At 41.3% G+C, this 18,460-nt stretch overlaps 1 protein-coding gene across 1 annotated transcript; it reads right to left on the bottom strand.

Moving 5' to 3' along the window:
• Positions 1-315: 315 nt before the first annotated feature.
• CENPB (centromere protein B) lies at positions 316-2,553 on the bottom strand. Its single transcript, XM_063425750.1, has 2 exons — positions 2,481-2,553; positions 316-2,129 (listed from the first exon to the last, which is right to left on the bottom strand). The coding sequence occupies exons 1-2, from the start codon at positions 2,551-2,553 to the stop codon at positions 316-318; spliced, it is 1,887 nt and encodes a 628-aa protein (XP_063281820.1).
• Between the last annotated feature and the right edge of the window lie 15,907 nt (positions 2,554-18,460).

The following is an 18,460-nucleotide window of genomic DNA, read 5'->3' on the forward strand; positions in this document are numbered from 1 at the left end:
GGCAGGTGAGCTTAGCATTTAGTGGCCATGTCATTGGTACTATAAATCTGTTATTTTTTATTTATATATTTTTTTAAATACAGTGATACCTCGGTTCACGAACTTAATTCGTGAACTGACTCTGGTCGCGAACCGAATTGGTCGTGAACCGAGGCACATTTTCCCATAGGGTTCAATGTAAATCCGGTTAATCCGTGCTGACTTTTTTTGGGGGGTTTTTGAAGCCCAAAAATATGAAACAAATGACAATACACATTAGTAAAGTACAGTATACTGTAGTTATTTATTAAGAGAGGACAGTAAGGTGGGAGGCAGTTATTGTTTGGGGGGAGAGTCCCCCTCCATAAGGACATCAGGGAGATCTTCTTCAGGGGTTTCCTCTCTCCTTTGTCTCCTAGCTGCAGGCTCAGTTTGTCTGAAAAATCTGTCCAATGTCACTTGTCTCTTTCTGCGCTGCATAACCCTCCGGAAATGAGAGACCACATTATCATTCATGAGATTTAACACTCTGTTTGTGACAGTAATGTTGGGGTGGTGCTTTTCAAAGAAATCATGGCACTCATTCCATTTTTGCATAATGGATTTTATGGCATCACTGCTAACCTCCTCCCTTTCTTCTTCCTCCTCAGTGGAATGCTCCTCAAGAAGTGCCTTCTGCTGCTCACTGTGGAGTTCATAAAGTTCTTCCGTGGTCAGCTCCTCCCTATGTTCCTCAACAAGCTCTTCCACATCAGCACCATCAACGTCCAGACCCATATTCTTGCCCATGGACACAATTTCCTCCACTACCTCTGCATCAGACCCTTCTAAGTCATGTTCACGTTCAGCGACACATTCTGGCCACAGTTTCCTCCAGGCTGAATTTAGGGTTCGGGAAGTGACCTCTTCCCAGGCTTTGTCAATGAGGTTAATGCAGTGGACAACATTGAAATGTTTCTTCCAGAATTCTTTCAAAGTCAAGGATGTCTCTTCAGTGACATTAAAACACCTAGTGAAGAGCGCCTTTGTGTACAGCTTCTTAAAGTTGCAGATGACTTGCTGGTCCATGGGCTGCAGAAGTGGTGTTGTGTTGGGGGGGAGGAACTTTACCTTGATGAAGTCATACTCAGCATCCATATCATCCACCAAGGCTGGAGGGTGTGCTGGGGCATTGTCCATCAGAAGAAGGCACCTTTCAGGCAGCTGGTTATCAGAAAGATATTTTCTGACGGTGGGTGCAAACACCTCGTGCAGCCATTCCATAAACAATTGCCTTGTGACCCAAGCTTTGGCATTGGCTCTCCACATGACGGGCAGTCTGGCCTTGTTCACATTTTGTTCCCTAAATGCACGAGGGGTCTGAGAATGGTACACCAGTAGTGGTTTAATTTTCAGATCGGCGCTTGCGTTGGCACACAGCAAAAGGGTCAATCTGTCCTTCATGGGCTTGTGCCCTGGTAGGGCCTTTTCCTCCTGTGTGATATAGGTTCTGTTCGGCATTTTTTTCCAGAAGAGCCCTGTTTCATCACAGTTGAACACTTGTTGAGGGACGTATCCTTCTGTCTTCATGAATTCTGCAAATTCTAACTTGTAAGCTTCTGCTGCGGCCTTGTCAGAACTGGAAGCCTCACCATGTCTAATCACACTGTGGATGCCAGTTCTCCTGCGGAATTTTTCAAACCACCCTCTACTGGCTTTAAATTCGTCACTTGCTGCACTTGTAGAGGGGCTTCTTTGCTGTAAATCACTGTGCAATTTCCTGGCTTTCTCACAGATCATAGCTTCACTTACACTATCACCTGCCAGCTGTTTCTCATTCAACCACACCAACAAAAGTTTTTCCACCTCTTCCAGCACTTGTGTCCTCTGCTTGGTTAACATTGTTACTCCTTTTGCAACATCAGCTCCTTTGATGGCGGCTTTGTTTTTCAGAATAGTCGAAATTGTTGACTTTGCCATCTTGTACTCCGAAGCCAGATCAGTCACACGAATACCACGGTCATGCTTTTCTATAATTTCCTTCTTCAGCTCAATGGTTATTTTCTTCACAACCTTGCTGTCACCTTTACTACTGCTGTGCACTTTCTTTTTGCCACCATGCTTGCGCTGCACATTCTTGTCACTTGCATTTCCACTTTGCACATTGTCACCTGCATTTCCACTTCGCACATTGTCACTTGCATTTCCACTTTGCACATTGTCACTTGCATTTCCACTTTGCACATTGTCACTTGCATTTCCACTTTGCACATTGTCAACTGCATTTCCACTTTGCACATTGTCAACTGCATTTCCACTTTGCACATTGTCAACTGCATTTCCACTTTGCACATTGTCAACTGCATTTCCACTTTGCACATTGTCACTTGCATTTCCACTTTGCACATTGTCACTTGCATTTCCACTTTGCACATTGTCAACTGCATTTCCACTTTGCACATTGTCACTTGCATTTCCACTTTGCACATTGTCACTTGCATTTCCACTTTGCACATTGTCACCTGCATTGCTGTTCTTGTCACCTTTATTGCTGCTCCGCACTTTCTTCTTTCCACTATGCTTCTTGGGAGCCATATTGGGTGTCCAGTGAACTGTACAGTATGTACTGTATGGGATAAAATACAGTATAATCACTTATAATGCTTGCAGAGTACAGTACTTCTTTCTGTGTACTGTATGTACTGTATGTGATAAAATACAGTATAATCACTTACTGTACTGTATAATGCTTGCAGAGTACTTCTTTCTGTGTACAGTATGTACTGTATGTGATAAAATACAGTATAATCACTTATAATGCTTGCAGAGTACTTCTTTCTGTGTCTCTTATTCTTGCTTCTTCTCTCCACGGTCTTCCTACAGGAAGTCCCGACCATGTGACAGCCTGAAATTAGCATTAAAATGGCCGCGGCTTGCGTTCGTGAACCGAGGCGGAGTTCGTGAACCGGAGCATATTTTTACGAACTTTTCTGTTCGTGAACCGAGGCGGAGTTCGTGAACCGGAGCATATTTTTACGAACTTTTCTGTTCGTGAACCGAGTTGTTCGTGAACAGAAGCGTTCGTGAACCGAGGTATCACTGTACCTTGGAGTTTTGGAAAGTGGGCAGGTAACTTTTTTTTATAGATTGCTTCCTTTATACAGAATCTGATGGATAAGTCAGTGTCCAATGGTAGTGGAGCTGCGAACACTGGACTAAGATAAGTATTTTTGGCTGAATTTGAAGTAGTAAAATGTACCCATAGGCATGCCAGAAGCAACATCATATTGTGTCTTATAGTAAAGTCCTTTAATAAAGCTAGCATGAGATCTTTGAAGGACTTTCTGGCATTAGTTAGTATAGCAATATTGAAGAACCATTGTCTTTCTCGGCTTATTGGAATTAATCTACTTTTGCTGTTTTTAGTACCCTTTTTGATTTGGTACAGCTAATATATTGAGAAGAGGTCCCCAGGTCGTTCTGGGCTACTTTGACCAAGTTGTGATGTTTCTTAACATTTTCGAATGTCTCGTTTCAATATTGATCTGTTTGCTGGTTAGCTTGCTTTTGTCATGATTAATTGGATTCTTTGCTCTTTTCATATTCTGTAGGCATTTTAAATTTTGGCACAAATCACTTAATTAGTAGCATTCTGAAATGAGTTGTTGCTATCTATACGTAGAAACAACTCATAAGCCACTTAACCATTTGTTATCACCAGGATATAACCTGCTACAAGGGTTCGGGTGCCAACATTTATTCATTAAAACAGGAGCTGCAGATATTTCACAACGTAACTGCAAATTGTGGTCTGAAATATCCAACCGGGAAAAACAAAATTGGAGATGTTATTCCTAATTCAGCCTCTTCGGCCTGAATTACCCAGTCCCCTTGTCAGTTAAGAAACAATTCCCAAGATATGATTTCCATGAACCCCTTGGTGTTGGCATTGGGTGTGTGATTCCACAGTGAGTAGCTATGAGGCAAGGTGTTTAAAAATGTTTCTGACCTTACTCCTATGACATCTAACCACTCATAGAAGCAATGAAACCATCATAAACCAACTGTCTTGCTCCATGTGCTATTTACCCTATAACCCGCTTCATTGGTTTGTGAGGCAGATTTCTTAGCATACACAGTCTGTCTCCCTCATTTTTGGTACTTGTGATAAAAAGAAAAGTCACATTGGGTCAAAATGAAAATGACCAGGGGCGTAATCTCATGAAGCCCAACCTTGCAACACCGATGAGTCCTACCATTCTCTTCCCTTGCTTACAAGGTAATGTTATCTTTAATGATCTAATTCTGCTCCAATAAAGTGCTTGGAGGGTGCAAAATTCAGAGACAACAGACTATCTCATGATGCCATGGAGCCTCAAATACGCTAATTCATCAAATGTACTGGTTTACTCCAAAACATTGTCAGCTCAAAGGAGACAACACGTTTGCTATTATTATTATTTATTTATTTTTGTCTTACTCTGAACATTCGCCTAACATACTAGACCTATTACGTCCACCCCAAATCCAGAGTTTTTTCCCCATGCTATGCTTCTATCTGGGAGTTTTTCAAATGATCACATTTCAATGTCAGCTTGCTAACAATGTTATCAGCTTTTTATTTAGCTTTATTGTACTTTGGGAAGTACACGGAAACACTGCTGCCCCCGCAAATAAAATCGATAGGATAAAAGGGATGAAGAAGAAGAGATTAGCATTTGTAGAAAGATAGGAGATTTCCATGAGAGGGCTCTCATCCAATAATGGGAAAAAAAAATGAAACCATATGTAAAAAAAAAACCAAAAAAAAAAAACAGCATTGCAATTGTTAAAGTTAATCTTAAATACTCTGATGATACTGGCTCTATGAGGGCCACTTTATTAGACAGCTGCTTGTAGAGTTAATACCATCTGACTGATGGAAAACGTTTCAACGAGACCAAGAAACTCCGACATTTTCTTCTTCCTTTAACGTTACTGGAAAATAATTTGTAAAGAGTAATTTTTTTTTTGTATGCTCCAGTCAGCTTACATGGGTCTCAAATGATGGCAGTCCCAAAATGAGCCGGAGTCTGTGTGTAAACACAGGGGACAAACACAGCTGAGCTGGGTAAATAGAAGTGGCTGATTTTAAAACTTCCTAGCAATCAATCCTATGGAAAGGGTAGATGCTCATCCGATGTAGAACCACAATTATATTTAGTCCCCCCACCCCTTCCATACACATAAAATAAAGAGTTTAACTTACCTTTATTCCCCCAACACACCAGTCTCAACGTGATCACCTCACCTCCGCTGGCTGAGATTATCAATTCTAGTAATGTCAGCCACTCCAATGCCCCACATAGAGGATGTTGCACATGTGAGGCAATAAATACACCTCAATAATCAGCATCTTCTCATGAAGAAGCATCTCTATGGGGAGCCTTCAGAGTCTCTGGGCAGAGTGTGGAGATGCTGAACTTCTGTCCTGCAATCTTTGCAGGACCAATCCCTGGAAATCCCTTTAGTGGTTGTCCAAGTGATAACCACTAGAGATGGTATTAGGCAGCAATGTAAACACTGTCATTTCTCAGAAAATACTGCATATGCAATGCTCAGCCTGCAGGGACAAGCTCTAGACACCACAACCATTACATTAAGCTGTAGTGGTTATGGTTCATAGAGTGTTCCTTTAAAACTTAGACAGCATCGTGCCCAATTCTGCTGTCAGATTTTGCATGACATGAATTGAAGAAGGACTGCAATACATATCCATATAATCACTCGTATAAAGTGTGTCCAAGTATTCTACAATGGTGAGTATTATTTGATATTAATATTGATCACAGAGTTAATAATGCATTTACATGGCATACCTTATACGGTTAGTTTCCATTAACTCCCTGTCATTATTTGCTTTCTATAATGAATGCACATATCTAGCATTATTTAAACAATGAAAAACTACTTAAGAAAAAAAATTAAGTAAGGCATGTTCTAGTAAACAGAGCATGACTGATTTCCCGAGCCTGCAGGGATGGTAAATAGACAGATGTTATTACAATTCAGAAAGTCACAACAGCCACACAGACTCAGGAATGAGTCGATACGCGTTACTCTGTTAAACAACTTCCCAACTGGGTTTGATTTAATTGCTGAAATCGACTGCTCGCCTGACATGTCCAGCAAAGTAGAATTGAACAATGCTCACTTCCTTTGTGAAGCTGAAACTCGAAACAAAGAAAACAAACTTAAAGTTTAATTAATAAGACACCAAACATTTCTTACTAATCAATAAAGTCAAATCCTGTCCATTTATGGATCTATGGCTGAATTCATTAAAAAGAGTTTTTAAAGGGTAACGCCAATCAAAAATCAGGGGATTTAATAAAAACTGGTTTTGGTAACCCTTGCTGGCATGGTCAAAAATTAAACTAAAAATGGGAGCCTGATAGTCCTCAAGTGCTATCACTACCCTTCACTGTCCTACTGCTCTGGTCTTATAGACTCTTAGCTGCAGGGTTGCCCCCTCCTTATGGAATGCCCTCCTGTGCTACATTCAACTCTCTCTCAGTCCTTTAAAATCTCTAAAAACACACTTCCTTACAGAAGCCTATCAGCTCACCCCTTAACTCCTCATCCCGTACAATCTTTCTCTACTGTCTCCCATAAACTGTACCCCTCTTTCCATTCATCTATCCTCCGAAAGATCCAAATGATTTGATTTCCTCACATCCCTCTGTGTCCATCATCTACTGTTCCTGTGTGTAAACATGTTTTGTCAGATTAATTATCTGTCATGATTTAACTACTGAATAGTGATGTCCTGAACTGTTCGCCGGGAACCGTTCACCAGCGAACATAGCTTGTTCGTGGCGAACGCGGCGGGCGAACATATGCGATGGTCGGTCCGCGCCCTATTCGTCATCATTGAGTAAACTTTGACCCTGTACCTCACAGTCAGCAGACACATTCCAGCCAATCAGCAGCAGACCCTCCCTCCCAGACCCTCCCACCTCCATGACGAATAGGGGCGGACCGACCATCACATATGTTCGCCCGCCGCGTTCGCCACGAACAAGCTATGTTCGCCGGCGAACGGTTCCTGGCGAACAGTTTGGGACATCACTACTACTGAATAATGCTGTCGATATGTTGGAGCTATATATATAATTGTAAATAAATCACATGAAAATCAGCAACAGGATCTCACACTGTTCTCTACAAAATAAGACTCTACTCGAATACATTTGGGAAAATGGAGATACTATTATCGTGGCATAGTAAAAAGGGGGAGGAGAATCAGCTTTTGACGCGCTTCACGTACTTAACATTTTATTAGTATTATCAAGGCTTTGCTCAGTACATTGAAGTAAAGGAACAAATATATATTTTTGACAAATGAGAATCAAACATTAAAGCAAGGGGCCAAAGAACAACAGCAGACCAGATACCACCCACGTATGCCCCAACAGAACAGACAATAAAGGTCCGAAGAGAATACAGAGTAGACAAACTGAAAAGAAAGTATGGAAATGGAAGATTAGGAGAGGGAGGGATAAAACCTAACCAGCTGGGTACCCAAACTTCTCCATCCAGGATCCCATATTGTCGGATAATGGTCCATGGACTTATTAATGATTGCTGTTCCAAGTCATATTTAGAAAGGGAGGAATCTCCACTCATGTAGCAAATGACACGAGCTGGACCTGAGGCTGGCAAACCCCATGCATGAATGTAGAAAGCAATGTGATCCACTTGCACTCAAGGTGCTAAAAGTTAGCAGATTTATTTGGAGTGTCAGAACATAACCAGCAACGTTTCAAACTCCCATTAGGTCTTTATCAAGTTTTTTTCCACTCTAAGCATATACCAAATGTTGGCATCCGTTTGGGCCCGTGATGGCAGATCCACCTTCCAGATCTTGGCCAAGGTCAAAGTCTAAGGGCAGTGCAAACTCTATGTATATGTTTGTGAACTTCACAGGGGAGAACAGGATCCATATTGTCCCAATTTAAAAGCTCTACCCTTGGTTTAGGAGTAAGAGTAACCCCAATGCAACAAGACAACCATGCAAATAAGGTAATCCCATAACAACGTATGTTAAGACCACCAGGCATGCAAGTGCAAACCTTCCTCCCCATAAACTCGGAAGAAGGCAGAAGTCATGCCTTGTTGTGCTTTCACTAATCAGGACGGATGGATGCACCAGGGTGCTAAAACTTTGCATCAGTTTTCTTTGATTTGATTGGACTAAGTAATATGCATTGTGTTATTATATCAGTCACCTGTGTCAGCTCTGCTCCCAACTCCCATTTCCATCTGGAGAAGAAATGTGGTTTTGTGGGGAAGGATAGAAAGGAATGAACTAAACTAGTGAATAAACTATGGATATCAATCCAAATTTCCTGTTTGACAGTTGGCAGTTAAATTCATAAGAGATAGACTGCCCCCCAGGTAAGTCTGTAAAAAAGACCACACAAAGCGTAGAAGTTGATTGACAGAAAATAATTCTGACCAGGGAAGCTGGAACTTGTCCACTAGGTGCAATGTGCAAGCTTGTGACGAAAGAGGTCAATCTGATCTGGGATAACATTGTGAACTGGGCAGCGTAGATAGTTAGCAGTTGTGGGACCGAAAGTCCCTCTGCTCCCTTCAGCTGATGCATTTAAGATTCTGAAAAGCTGCTCCTCATGCTCTCACAGATAAAAACATAAATATATTTTTGCAGTATGGATATATCCCTCTGCGTGAGTTATAATATAATAGAGCAAAATCACGTTTTAAGGAGTAAATACATTTTCACAGAATAGATACGCCCAAAGAATGAAATACAGTATCGCCCCCACTGCAAGAGTACATATTGCAGGTGGGTGATCATTGGCCTATAATTCGCCCCCACCATGTCCACGCGGTGCGGAGTAGATAAAAGACTGATTTTTGTTTTTACCTGCACAAAACAGCCAGGAATGATAAGAGATTTTGTGCAGGACTAATATAGTACTATATAATATAGGACTATTTTATTTTACATCCCTGTTAAGCTTCGGGTCCCTAACACTTTATATGTATATATATTATAATGTACTTTTTCTCAGCAACAAATTTCTCCTACTAGACATCCATTGCTGAGATGCATACAATTAATAATCTCTACAACATGCTTTGATGGATCAAACGTGATAACCATATCAGCTGTTTAACCATATCCTGCTGGACTAAATCTTAGCCAAACCAATCAATCAATCAATCCGAATCATGCAAAATAAAAGTTCCAGATCTTTTACTATGTGACCCATTCAAACACTCCTAATACCCAATCCAGACTCCCAATCATTGTTCTTGCACATCTGTAATACAGCTACAAGATACATTTGGGCTCATTCTATAATTTCATTTTAGAAATGCTTATATTGGAATTATTGTGATTTTATAGGCAGTTGTATCACACATTAAGACATTGCCCAAATAACCAATAATGAACTGCTTCTCAAACCCAGCAATCTGCATCAAATGACCAAAAACTGTATCTATACCTGCAGTATGATTCAGGTGATGAAAGGACTGCATATCGATACCAGCAGCCTTGATCAAATAATCGAATAGCTTTGCATCAATATCTGCAATGTGGATGTAATAACCAATGAACTTTGCCTTAATGTCTGCAATATTGAAATATAGATGAATTAACTGCACGTCAGCACCTGTAATCCAAACCAAATAATGAATTAAATGTAAATCAGTTGCAAGTTACATGAGATAACACAGGACTGTACAGCGGATTGCGTTAGCCCATTAGAGAATGATTTTTCCAGGAATTCTAAGTCAAGCAATACACTTCTTGAAAAGCTCAGTCTAGACTCTAAACCCAGACACCACAGGTAATTACAGAAAAACACAGAGAGATGTCCATGTAAGTGCTTCTATTCTTCCATCAATCTCTCCAGCTGTCTATTATACAATCTTTATTCAGTCAAATATGTGAAACATAAATGGCCCAATGGCTTCCAAAATACTAATTACATGGTAAACACTTGTATCACAATATAGGAATAGATTATTTGTGTCATTGTGTATAAGTCTACCAGCAATCGTGTATTATTTGACATCTTTACATCCATGCAATTTGTTTATATGGGACAATGGGTAGAGCAGTCATGTTGCCCACCACTCTATGTCCCAAGCCACAGGATGCGGGCTGAGGAGAGACATTTAAAAATAGGGGGCAAGGCAAATGTCCCCCCCTCCCCTTGTCAGGTGGCTAAAACAGCATTAGTGGGCATCCTCACTGATTGTGTGTCCTACCCCCATAATTTACCGTGTTGGATAGTAATGCTTTGTTTAAAAAAGTGAGTACAAATCTCCCCATGTCCCGCATGAGGGGAATGAAATGGCAGCCACACTGTCAGTCACTCCCTAGCCCCAAACCCTGACCTATGTGGTAAATATCTAAAAGAGCAAACACTTGGAAAATATTCCCTATGTCCCTCACCTGTGGCAGGTTAGTGACTGATTCAGTATTGTAAAGCAGTGGGCAAATGACACGGCACTGAGATTAGGGGTACAGTGCTGATATCAGGGGTACCGCACTGAGGTTAGAGGTACAGTGCTGATATTAGGGGTACCACACTGAGATTAGAGGGACCACACTGAAATTAGGGTTACAGTGCTGATATTAGGGGTACCGCACAGAGATTATAGGTACACTGCTGATTTTAGGGGTACCACACTGAGATTAGGGGTACAGTGCTGATATTAGGGGTACCGCACTGAGATTAGGGGTACAGTGCTGATATTAGGGGTACCGCACTAAGATTAGAGGTACAGTGCTGATATTAGGGGTACCGCACTGAGATTAGGGGTACAGTGCTGATATTAGGGGTACCGCACTAAGATTAGAGGTACAGTGCTGATATACGGGGTACCGCACTGAGATTAGAGGTACAGTGCGGATATTAGGGGTACCGCACTGAGATTAGGGGTACAGTGCTGATATTAGGGGTACCGCACTGAGATTAGAGGGACCACACTGAGATTAGGGGTACAGCACTGAGAAAAGGGGTACCGCACTGAGATTAGGGGTACAGTGCTGATATTAGGAGTACCGCACTGAGATAGGGGTACTGCCCTGAGATTAGAGGGACTACATTGAGATTAAAGAGTGTTAGTCATACCATTATGGGAATCATCAGCACACTCATATTATATATATATATATATATAGGGAGAGAGAGAGAGAGAGAGAGAGAGAGAGAGAGAGAGTAGTCAAATTGCTCCCCTTCTTCCTGTTTTTCAGAAATGCCTTACCATCAAGAATTTGTGGTCATACTCAATATCTTATGGAATCTCTTCTTTGATGAAGCTGACTTTAACATTTAATGTAAAAAAAATATTGCACAAAATGTTAATGTCTAAAATCTTAAATTCAATGTCTGTGTAAGTAATGGGAGCACCACTGTTTAAAAAATATTTTCCTAGCTGTGTAACAGGCATGTTGCAGACTGAACTCCCTCTAGTGTTCAGGTGAAGGAACTGCGTTTCATCAACAAAATGAGAACTCTATGCATAGAATGATGCAAGTTGTAGTAATACATGATGCCCACTACAATGCTTGCAAAATAGATAATAATGCAGCTATTGATAGTACAACAATAAAATACCTTTATTAGACGTCAAACATGATAAAACATATTTTAGGTGACTTTTAATGTAACAACTAAATAAGGACAACTTCTTATATATCAGAATATATAGAGTAGCAGTAGTATTTTCTACAACAGGAAAAGCCATTTTAACATCTCCTCGACCTTGAGGTTGATATCTTGTCCACCATCGTCCTACACCACCAACTTTGCCAATTTTTTGCAAATTCCAGCAGTCATGACTTGTTAATTATCTTCGTAGAGTCTTAACATATGATCTTAATGTTGCTACTAAAGGAAAGCTATTCTGCAAATTAATTTTATTCTGCATCATTCAACCATCCCGTATACAGAAGACAATATCGCTGGAGTCCAATATAGTCATTGTGGGAAGCGCAGTCAATTTAACAGGCTGCTCGTACTCTATCATCCTTGGTTTGACAACCATGAGAAGATCTCCAAAGCTTTGTACACACGTTTCCACTCACTTCTCTTGAGACACTGAGAGTGAGGTGCGGTGGGACAGGAGAATTCAGATAAGAACTGACAATATTTAGAGAAGTCTTACGACAAATATTGTTCTATGCCGTCTTAGGCAAACCACACAGCAGTAAAGTATGGACAAGCAACTCAAGGTTTTGGCAACATGTCATGCTTTTATCTTGAAGAACGATTCCCTGGGGATGCAGTACATTCATTCTATCTTGCAATACTATCTTTAAAAAAAAATACAATCGTAGAAATATTATGCTGGATTAAACGAAAGAGCTCGCAAACATTGACCTAGGCTTATTCCAGAATTACAAGTCTAAATAGGGCTTCAGCAAAATAGCTTTTAGCTAATTAGTTTTTTAAACATTTGCATTGTTAATGGAACATTAATAAAAAAAAAATTCTAACATTATTGTTCTCCTGTGCCTGTTGTGATAAGGTGCGTGGTGCTATCTGTGATGTGAAAAAAGCCCACATGAATATTGCACACAGAAAAACCCCACTGTCATAAATGCCAACAAGAAAAATGCCCACGCGAAAAATTGCCCACATGGAAAAATGCCCACATGGAAAATTGCCCACGTGGAAAAATGCCCACATGGAAAATTGCCCACATGGAAAATTGCCTATGCGGAAAAGGCCCACACAGAATAAAGCCCACAAAGAAAATTGCCCACTCTGAATAATATTCACATATAGTAATTTTCCCATTTATGAGCATGAATAGGTATATTACATACATTTTATTTTGTTATTGTTATCTTATGATTAAAATATCTCATGTTCATATGCAACAATTTGCATTGTGATTTTATAACGTATAATTAAGTAATAATTTCGCTATGTTATAATTCATTGCTAAACAAAATGTGGCCTGTGAATATAGAGGACGTTAACTCCTTAAGGACAGAGTTCAGACTGACTCTAACATGACATCAATGCCTCCCCTGTTAGACAGGTAATGGGAAGACTTATTTGGTTTCTAGTTTGAGTGATGGAACCAGCATGATAAGCTCTAAGTGAGGACTGGAGTGCAGCAAACTGATAAGGTTGTTGAATTCTGTATGGCAAGCTCCACACTCAGCAATTTGGATGCCTCTTAGAGTGAAGCTATAGATCTGTTGCTTCTCTATAAGACGCATTCACACAGTTTGGCAATGCTGAACATGAAGATTTTCAATCATTGATACTCTTCAATTGTGAAGTGCCTTTAATGACTGGCTAACTGACTGATTGACTTATTGGCAGTCATTGTGGCTAACAAATGTATCATTGTTTTTTTCTAAAAATGTGCTTATATCTGTCAGAGCGCAGATGGAGAGTTCAATGCACCGAACGGAGCAGTTCTGTCCTTTTCAGAAAAACAAATAAAACATCTAGCTCCTATGGAAATAAAGCCTCTGAATAAAGGGCTGAATTTATTAGTCAAACAAGGATTTATCCCTAGTAAAACCAAGTAGTGGGGAAACTATTCAGTGAGATGAGTTTGTAACCATATACACTAAGTTTAGAAGTAAGAAAATCTAATCACATAGACTACATGGAGCAGTTATACATACCTCTCACACACTTACTTTTTCCCCCCTATCTCCACACATGGACAAATAGACACACAAACATACACACACTCACTCATACATTTATATCTTTCTCTCCTCTGTCTCTATTCCTCCAACAAACCTTCAGCTGCCATGTACCTCGAGAAATGTATCTTAGGATACCAATAAGGGAGATTATTTGGTCTCTAAAGGACCCATGACTGCAGCCCACTCTGACCTTCAGCCATCTAGGTTTTCATGCAAGTACTCTGATTCATTATACATACACACCTGAGGGCAATGGTACAACTTGCTTAGCAATGTCTGGGTGACTAATATTTCTTTATTACTAGATAACCGTGTCTGGTTTCTTCTGAAAAAGGGCCGTACCAGCACACTACACAGGGTTGGGTCAACTAGACTTCTCAGCTAGTCCTCAACTGGCCAATAACCGTGTGAAAAAGATTATAGCCATACCTGTAGATAAACTCTCATGTATGACTAAATAACGAACAGTGTCTAGTAATTCTCTTATTATAAATTACATTGAATGATTTTAAATACATTTAAATACATCTGATTTTTGTTTTTTATAGATTTTATTTTCAATAGGGTCAAGCGTTGATCTAGAAAGTCTACAGAAACCAGAAATAGAGGAATAATTCCGGAACAAGGGCTTTCAGTCCAAACCAGAGTAAAAGAGGCAGATTTGAATATGTGGCCCCGGTTTACATGAGGTGTTGGACTGGGTATGGGAGTCGGAATGTCACAGTTAATATGAGAGTCAGGTAGAAATAGGAGCTGCAGACCAGTGGGAGCATTAGATTCCAACATTCACAATTTCAGCAGAGCCATCCCGATTTCAGGTTCTTTTCCAGCCACTGGGAACTGACCCCAGCCAGCACAGCATGTGCACTCGCATAGTGCTGAGACACGAGGGACATTTAGAGAGTGCTTAGGGAGAATCCTCTGCACTGTGTGTTGTGAGTGGGACCAGCTAGGTAGGCTGTGAGTTAGCATGGTGTGCGTTTATACCAGACTCCTTCTCTGCATTGTGCTGCCCCTTTTCATGATAGATAGCCCCATTTGGGTATTACCAGAGATGCAAGTGACATCACTTGCTTGCCTTTCTAAGCTCCTCCCCTCCTGATTTCTTACCTCCCAGTGTTAAGTTTTAGGAGTTATGGTATTACAGGATACTGCCCTAGTTAAAGGATTACTCCAAGCACCATGACCACATCAGTACCAAAGGGGTGACAGGTAGTGTTAACAGGATTGCCCCTGTTTAGAAGTTCTGGCCTGCCAATCAGTAATTCTAAAGCAGCATCAAGGGCCATCGGGTGTCCCTCACATTTAAGGACACTCGATGGGCATCGCTGATCAGGTGCCCAGCCGAGTACCGCAGCCCTTTAATGACCTGTCAGATGTTGCTGGGAGGAAATGAGAGCAGATCAATTAACAGAGAGAACCGAACAGAGGGTCGCAGAGACGATGAGGAGAAAGAGAGGAGGTGAACCCAGCAACCCCAGACTACTGTCATCTTCAGCCAGCAGGGCACATACTGGACTCCAAAGGTATGGAAATATGAAGTATGGAAATAGAAACATAGAATGTGACGGCAGATAGGAACCGTTTGGCCCATCTAGTCTGCCCAATCTTCTAAATACTTTCATTAGTCCCTGGCCTTATCTTATAGTTAGGATAGCCTTATGCCTATCCCACGCATGCTTAAACTCCTTTACTGTGTTAACCTCTACACCTTCAGCTGGAAGGCTATTCCATGCATCCACTACCCTCTCAGTAAAGTAATACTTCCTGATATTTTTTCCCTGATTCTTTATTTTTGCAGTGCAGGTAAGTACAAACAAGCTTGTGATGCCACAACAGAATCAACAGGCTTTCAGTTTCATACATGGTGGTACATAGGCAAGGCACTTAAATACCTTGCACCAATTTAAAGAAAGAAAATTATTTTAAGCAAGTTGTTTTAGACAGGTCCCGAAGGAACTCTGAAACAAACTCAAATAAAATGCAGGTTATGCACAAGTAGGTATCTAATACTAGCATATACGTTAATTGGCAGCAGGCAGAAACCTGCATTGTTAGTTAAGAGCTTGATTAAGTAGTATAACATCCTAAGTAGGATAGTTGTTTTGTTAAAGGAGCTGTTGAAGCATAAGGTAGATTAACAAAAAGTTGATGCCCAGCTACTCAAAAGTAAACATCAGTCCAACTGATCATACATTTATCACCCACGTTGTAAATAAAGAGTGTTACTGGCTCCCCATTAAGGATTATCATTGGAGAGTAAACTGGTATTTGATTTATATAAGATATACCATAGGGTGCACCCAGAGAGTTAAGATAGAGCGTGTGCTTCAATCTTACAAGCTGATAAGGTTTAACCGATACCCTTGCTCGCAACAAGAGTCCCATGATGAGTCTGAGTCCCAGCTGTCCAGTGTCGTCGTCCTCCATCAGGCCGCAGTAAGAGCCCTCAGGCAATTTCCACTGATCCTGTCAGTCCTGGTACCATGACCGAGCACTCGCAGGATTGTTGTCTTGCAGTGGTGTTGCAGCCTCCGATGGTGTGAGATGCGCTCCGAGCTCTCCCTCCTCAAGGCCCTCAGCCAGGGTTCGCGGCTGCGGGTCCTGGACGTCTTGGGACACACGCTTGCGGTGAGTGGTCTGGGTTTTTTCACCTGTTTCGTCCGGTGCAGGGGAATAATCTTAGTCTGCCGCAGGGGACCGTGGAGACTTGACAGGTGAGTAGCACTGCCGATCAGCACTCCATAGCCTCTCCTCAATTTTGTGCCAGAATTCTTCAACAAAGGCATCCAGCCTTGTGAGTGCTGTCTCCATTAGGTCAAATGGCGTGGGCCCAGTGTACGCCATCTTGGGGCATGCAAGGGGCAGAAATCTAGTAGCAGGAGTGTATACTGGGTAGCGAGTCCACCAGGCTCGTGTGCTGGGGCCAGGATAACTTCCACCAGCAGGACAGGAACCCGTGATGCGTCCACTTATTCCATTAGGAAAGCCAGCGAGGAGATCGGCAGCAACTCCCACACCCGCACCCACAGGAAGGCATCAATCGCGGTTTGGGCTAAGATTGCTTGTCTGAAGTCAGAAAACTTCAGAGTGAAGCTGACTCAGTAAGAGGTTATCTCCAGTTCATAGGTTGCCAGGTTTTCGCGGGGAAATAATCAAGAATAAAGCACTTTAGGAGGTTCTCGCGCAGAGCTGACTCCACATGCAACCTTTCAGCTTAGCAGCCAGGCCCTGCCCCCCTAATATTATTTTTAAACCGTTGCCCCAATAATTTTACACTATGTCCTCTAGTTGTGGTAGTTTTTCTTCTTTTAAATATAGTCTCCTCCTTTACTGTGTTGATTCCCTTCATGTATTTAAATGTTTCTATCATATCCCCGTGTCTTGTCTTTCCTCCAAGCTATACATGTTAAGTTCCTTTAACCTTTCCTAGTAAGTTTTATCCTGCAATCCATGAACCAGTTTGCAATTCATGAAATAATTACTTGTGTTTGTATCAATGCATGTGTATCTGTTTGTGTGTATGTGTATCCATGGCATTATGTATGTGTTTCTGCATGTGTGTATATGTACCAGTGTCAGTACCTGCATGTGTGTTTATCTGTGTGTGTGTCAATGTGTATCTGTGTCAGTATGTGTGTGTATCTGTGTGTGTGTGTCAGTGTGTATGTGTATCTGTGTCAGTATTTGTATGTATCTGTGTGTGTGTCAATGTATATGTGTATCTGTGTCAGTATGTGTGTGTATCTTTGTGTGTGTCAGTATGAGTGTATATCTGTGTCAGTATGTGTGTATCTTTGTGTTTGTCGGTGTGTACGTGTATCTGTGTCAGTATGCACGTGTATCTGTGTCAGTATGTGTGTATCTGTTTTAATACCAGAAGCAAGTGTTTAGGAAAAGACCAGAAAAACAACCTTAACAAATATAAACAAATAGGACAATGCATGTACAAATAATATTCAACTTTATTAAATGAAAAGAGCACTCATTAAAACATCAGTCCAACAAAACAAATAGATATAAAACATATGCCCTCCCTGTATAAATAAAAAGCTACAATCTTAAAATGCAAGAGCAGGGGTATAAATACAATGTGATCCAGTGTGATCAGTGTAGCAGAAAATGTGTACAAAGGTTCTGAATAACTATTTCCAAATAACGACATGTTCTTCCTAACTGCGGATTAAATCCTGCTCCAAGTAGTGAATATAACAGGGCTGAAGTTAATGGAAGTATGAAAAGACGCTGACTTAGTGCTTACTGCAGAGTACGGCTACCAGGGATTAACACAGGCAGCTATTCCTGTTATCTTGAATTTACAGTTCCTCCCAATGCCGGCATTCGGGGTATAGGAGTCTTAAATAGAGAACTCCTCGTGTGCTGCAAACCTCTGTCAATGCCACTCGTGAAACTCCTTTTCAACAACAAGAAATCATCGGGTTGCAAATCTACGAAGACAGTCCGTCCATCAATCTGACCTGCTACAGCAAAGTCCCATCTTACGCATTTTTGTGGCTGAGAGGGCCACTTTGTCAGAGTCTGGTGATACCCCAATTGGTCCCAGTTTCAACTCTAAAAATGATGATAAGCAGTGGTGTATCCTGGTTTTGTGCTGCCCTAGGCAGGACAAAACTCAGGCGCCCCCGTCCCGCCCGCCCGCGCCACCCCCACCCAACCCTTCCCCCGCCCCGCCTTCTAAATACACACACACACATTCACTGACAGATACGCATACACTAGCTAACAGAAACACACACACACTAACAGACACACTCACTAACAGAAACTCACTAGCAGATA

This window comes from Pelobates fuscus, chromosome 6, assembly GCF_036172605.1.
Source record: "Pelobates fuscus isolate aPelFus1 chromosome 6, aPelFus1.pri, whole genome shotgun sequence".
NCBI lineage: Eukaryota > Metazoa > Chordata > Amphibia > Anura > Pelobatidae > Pelobates > Pelobates fuscus.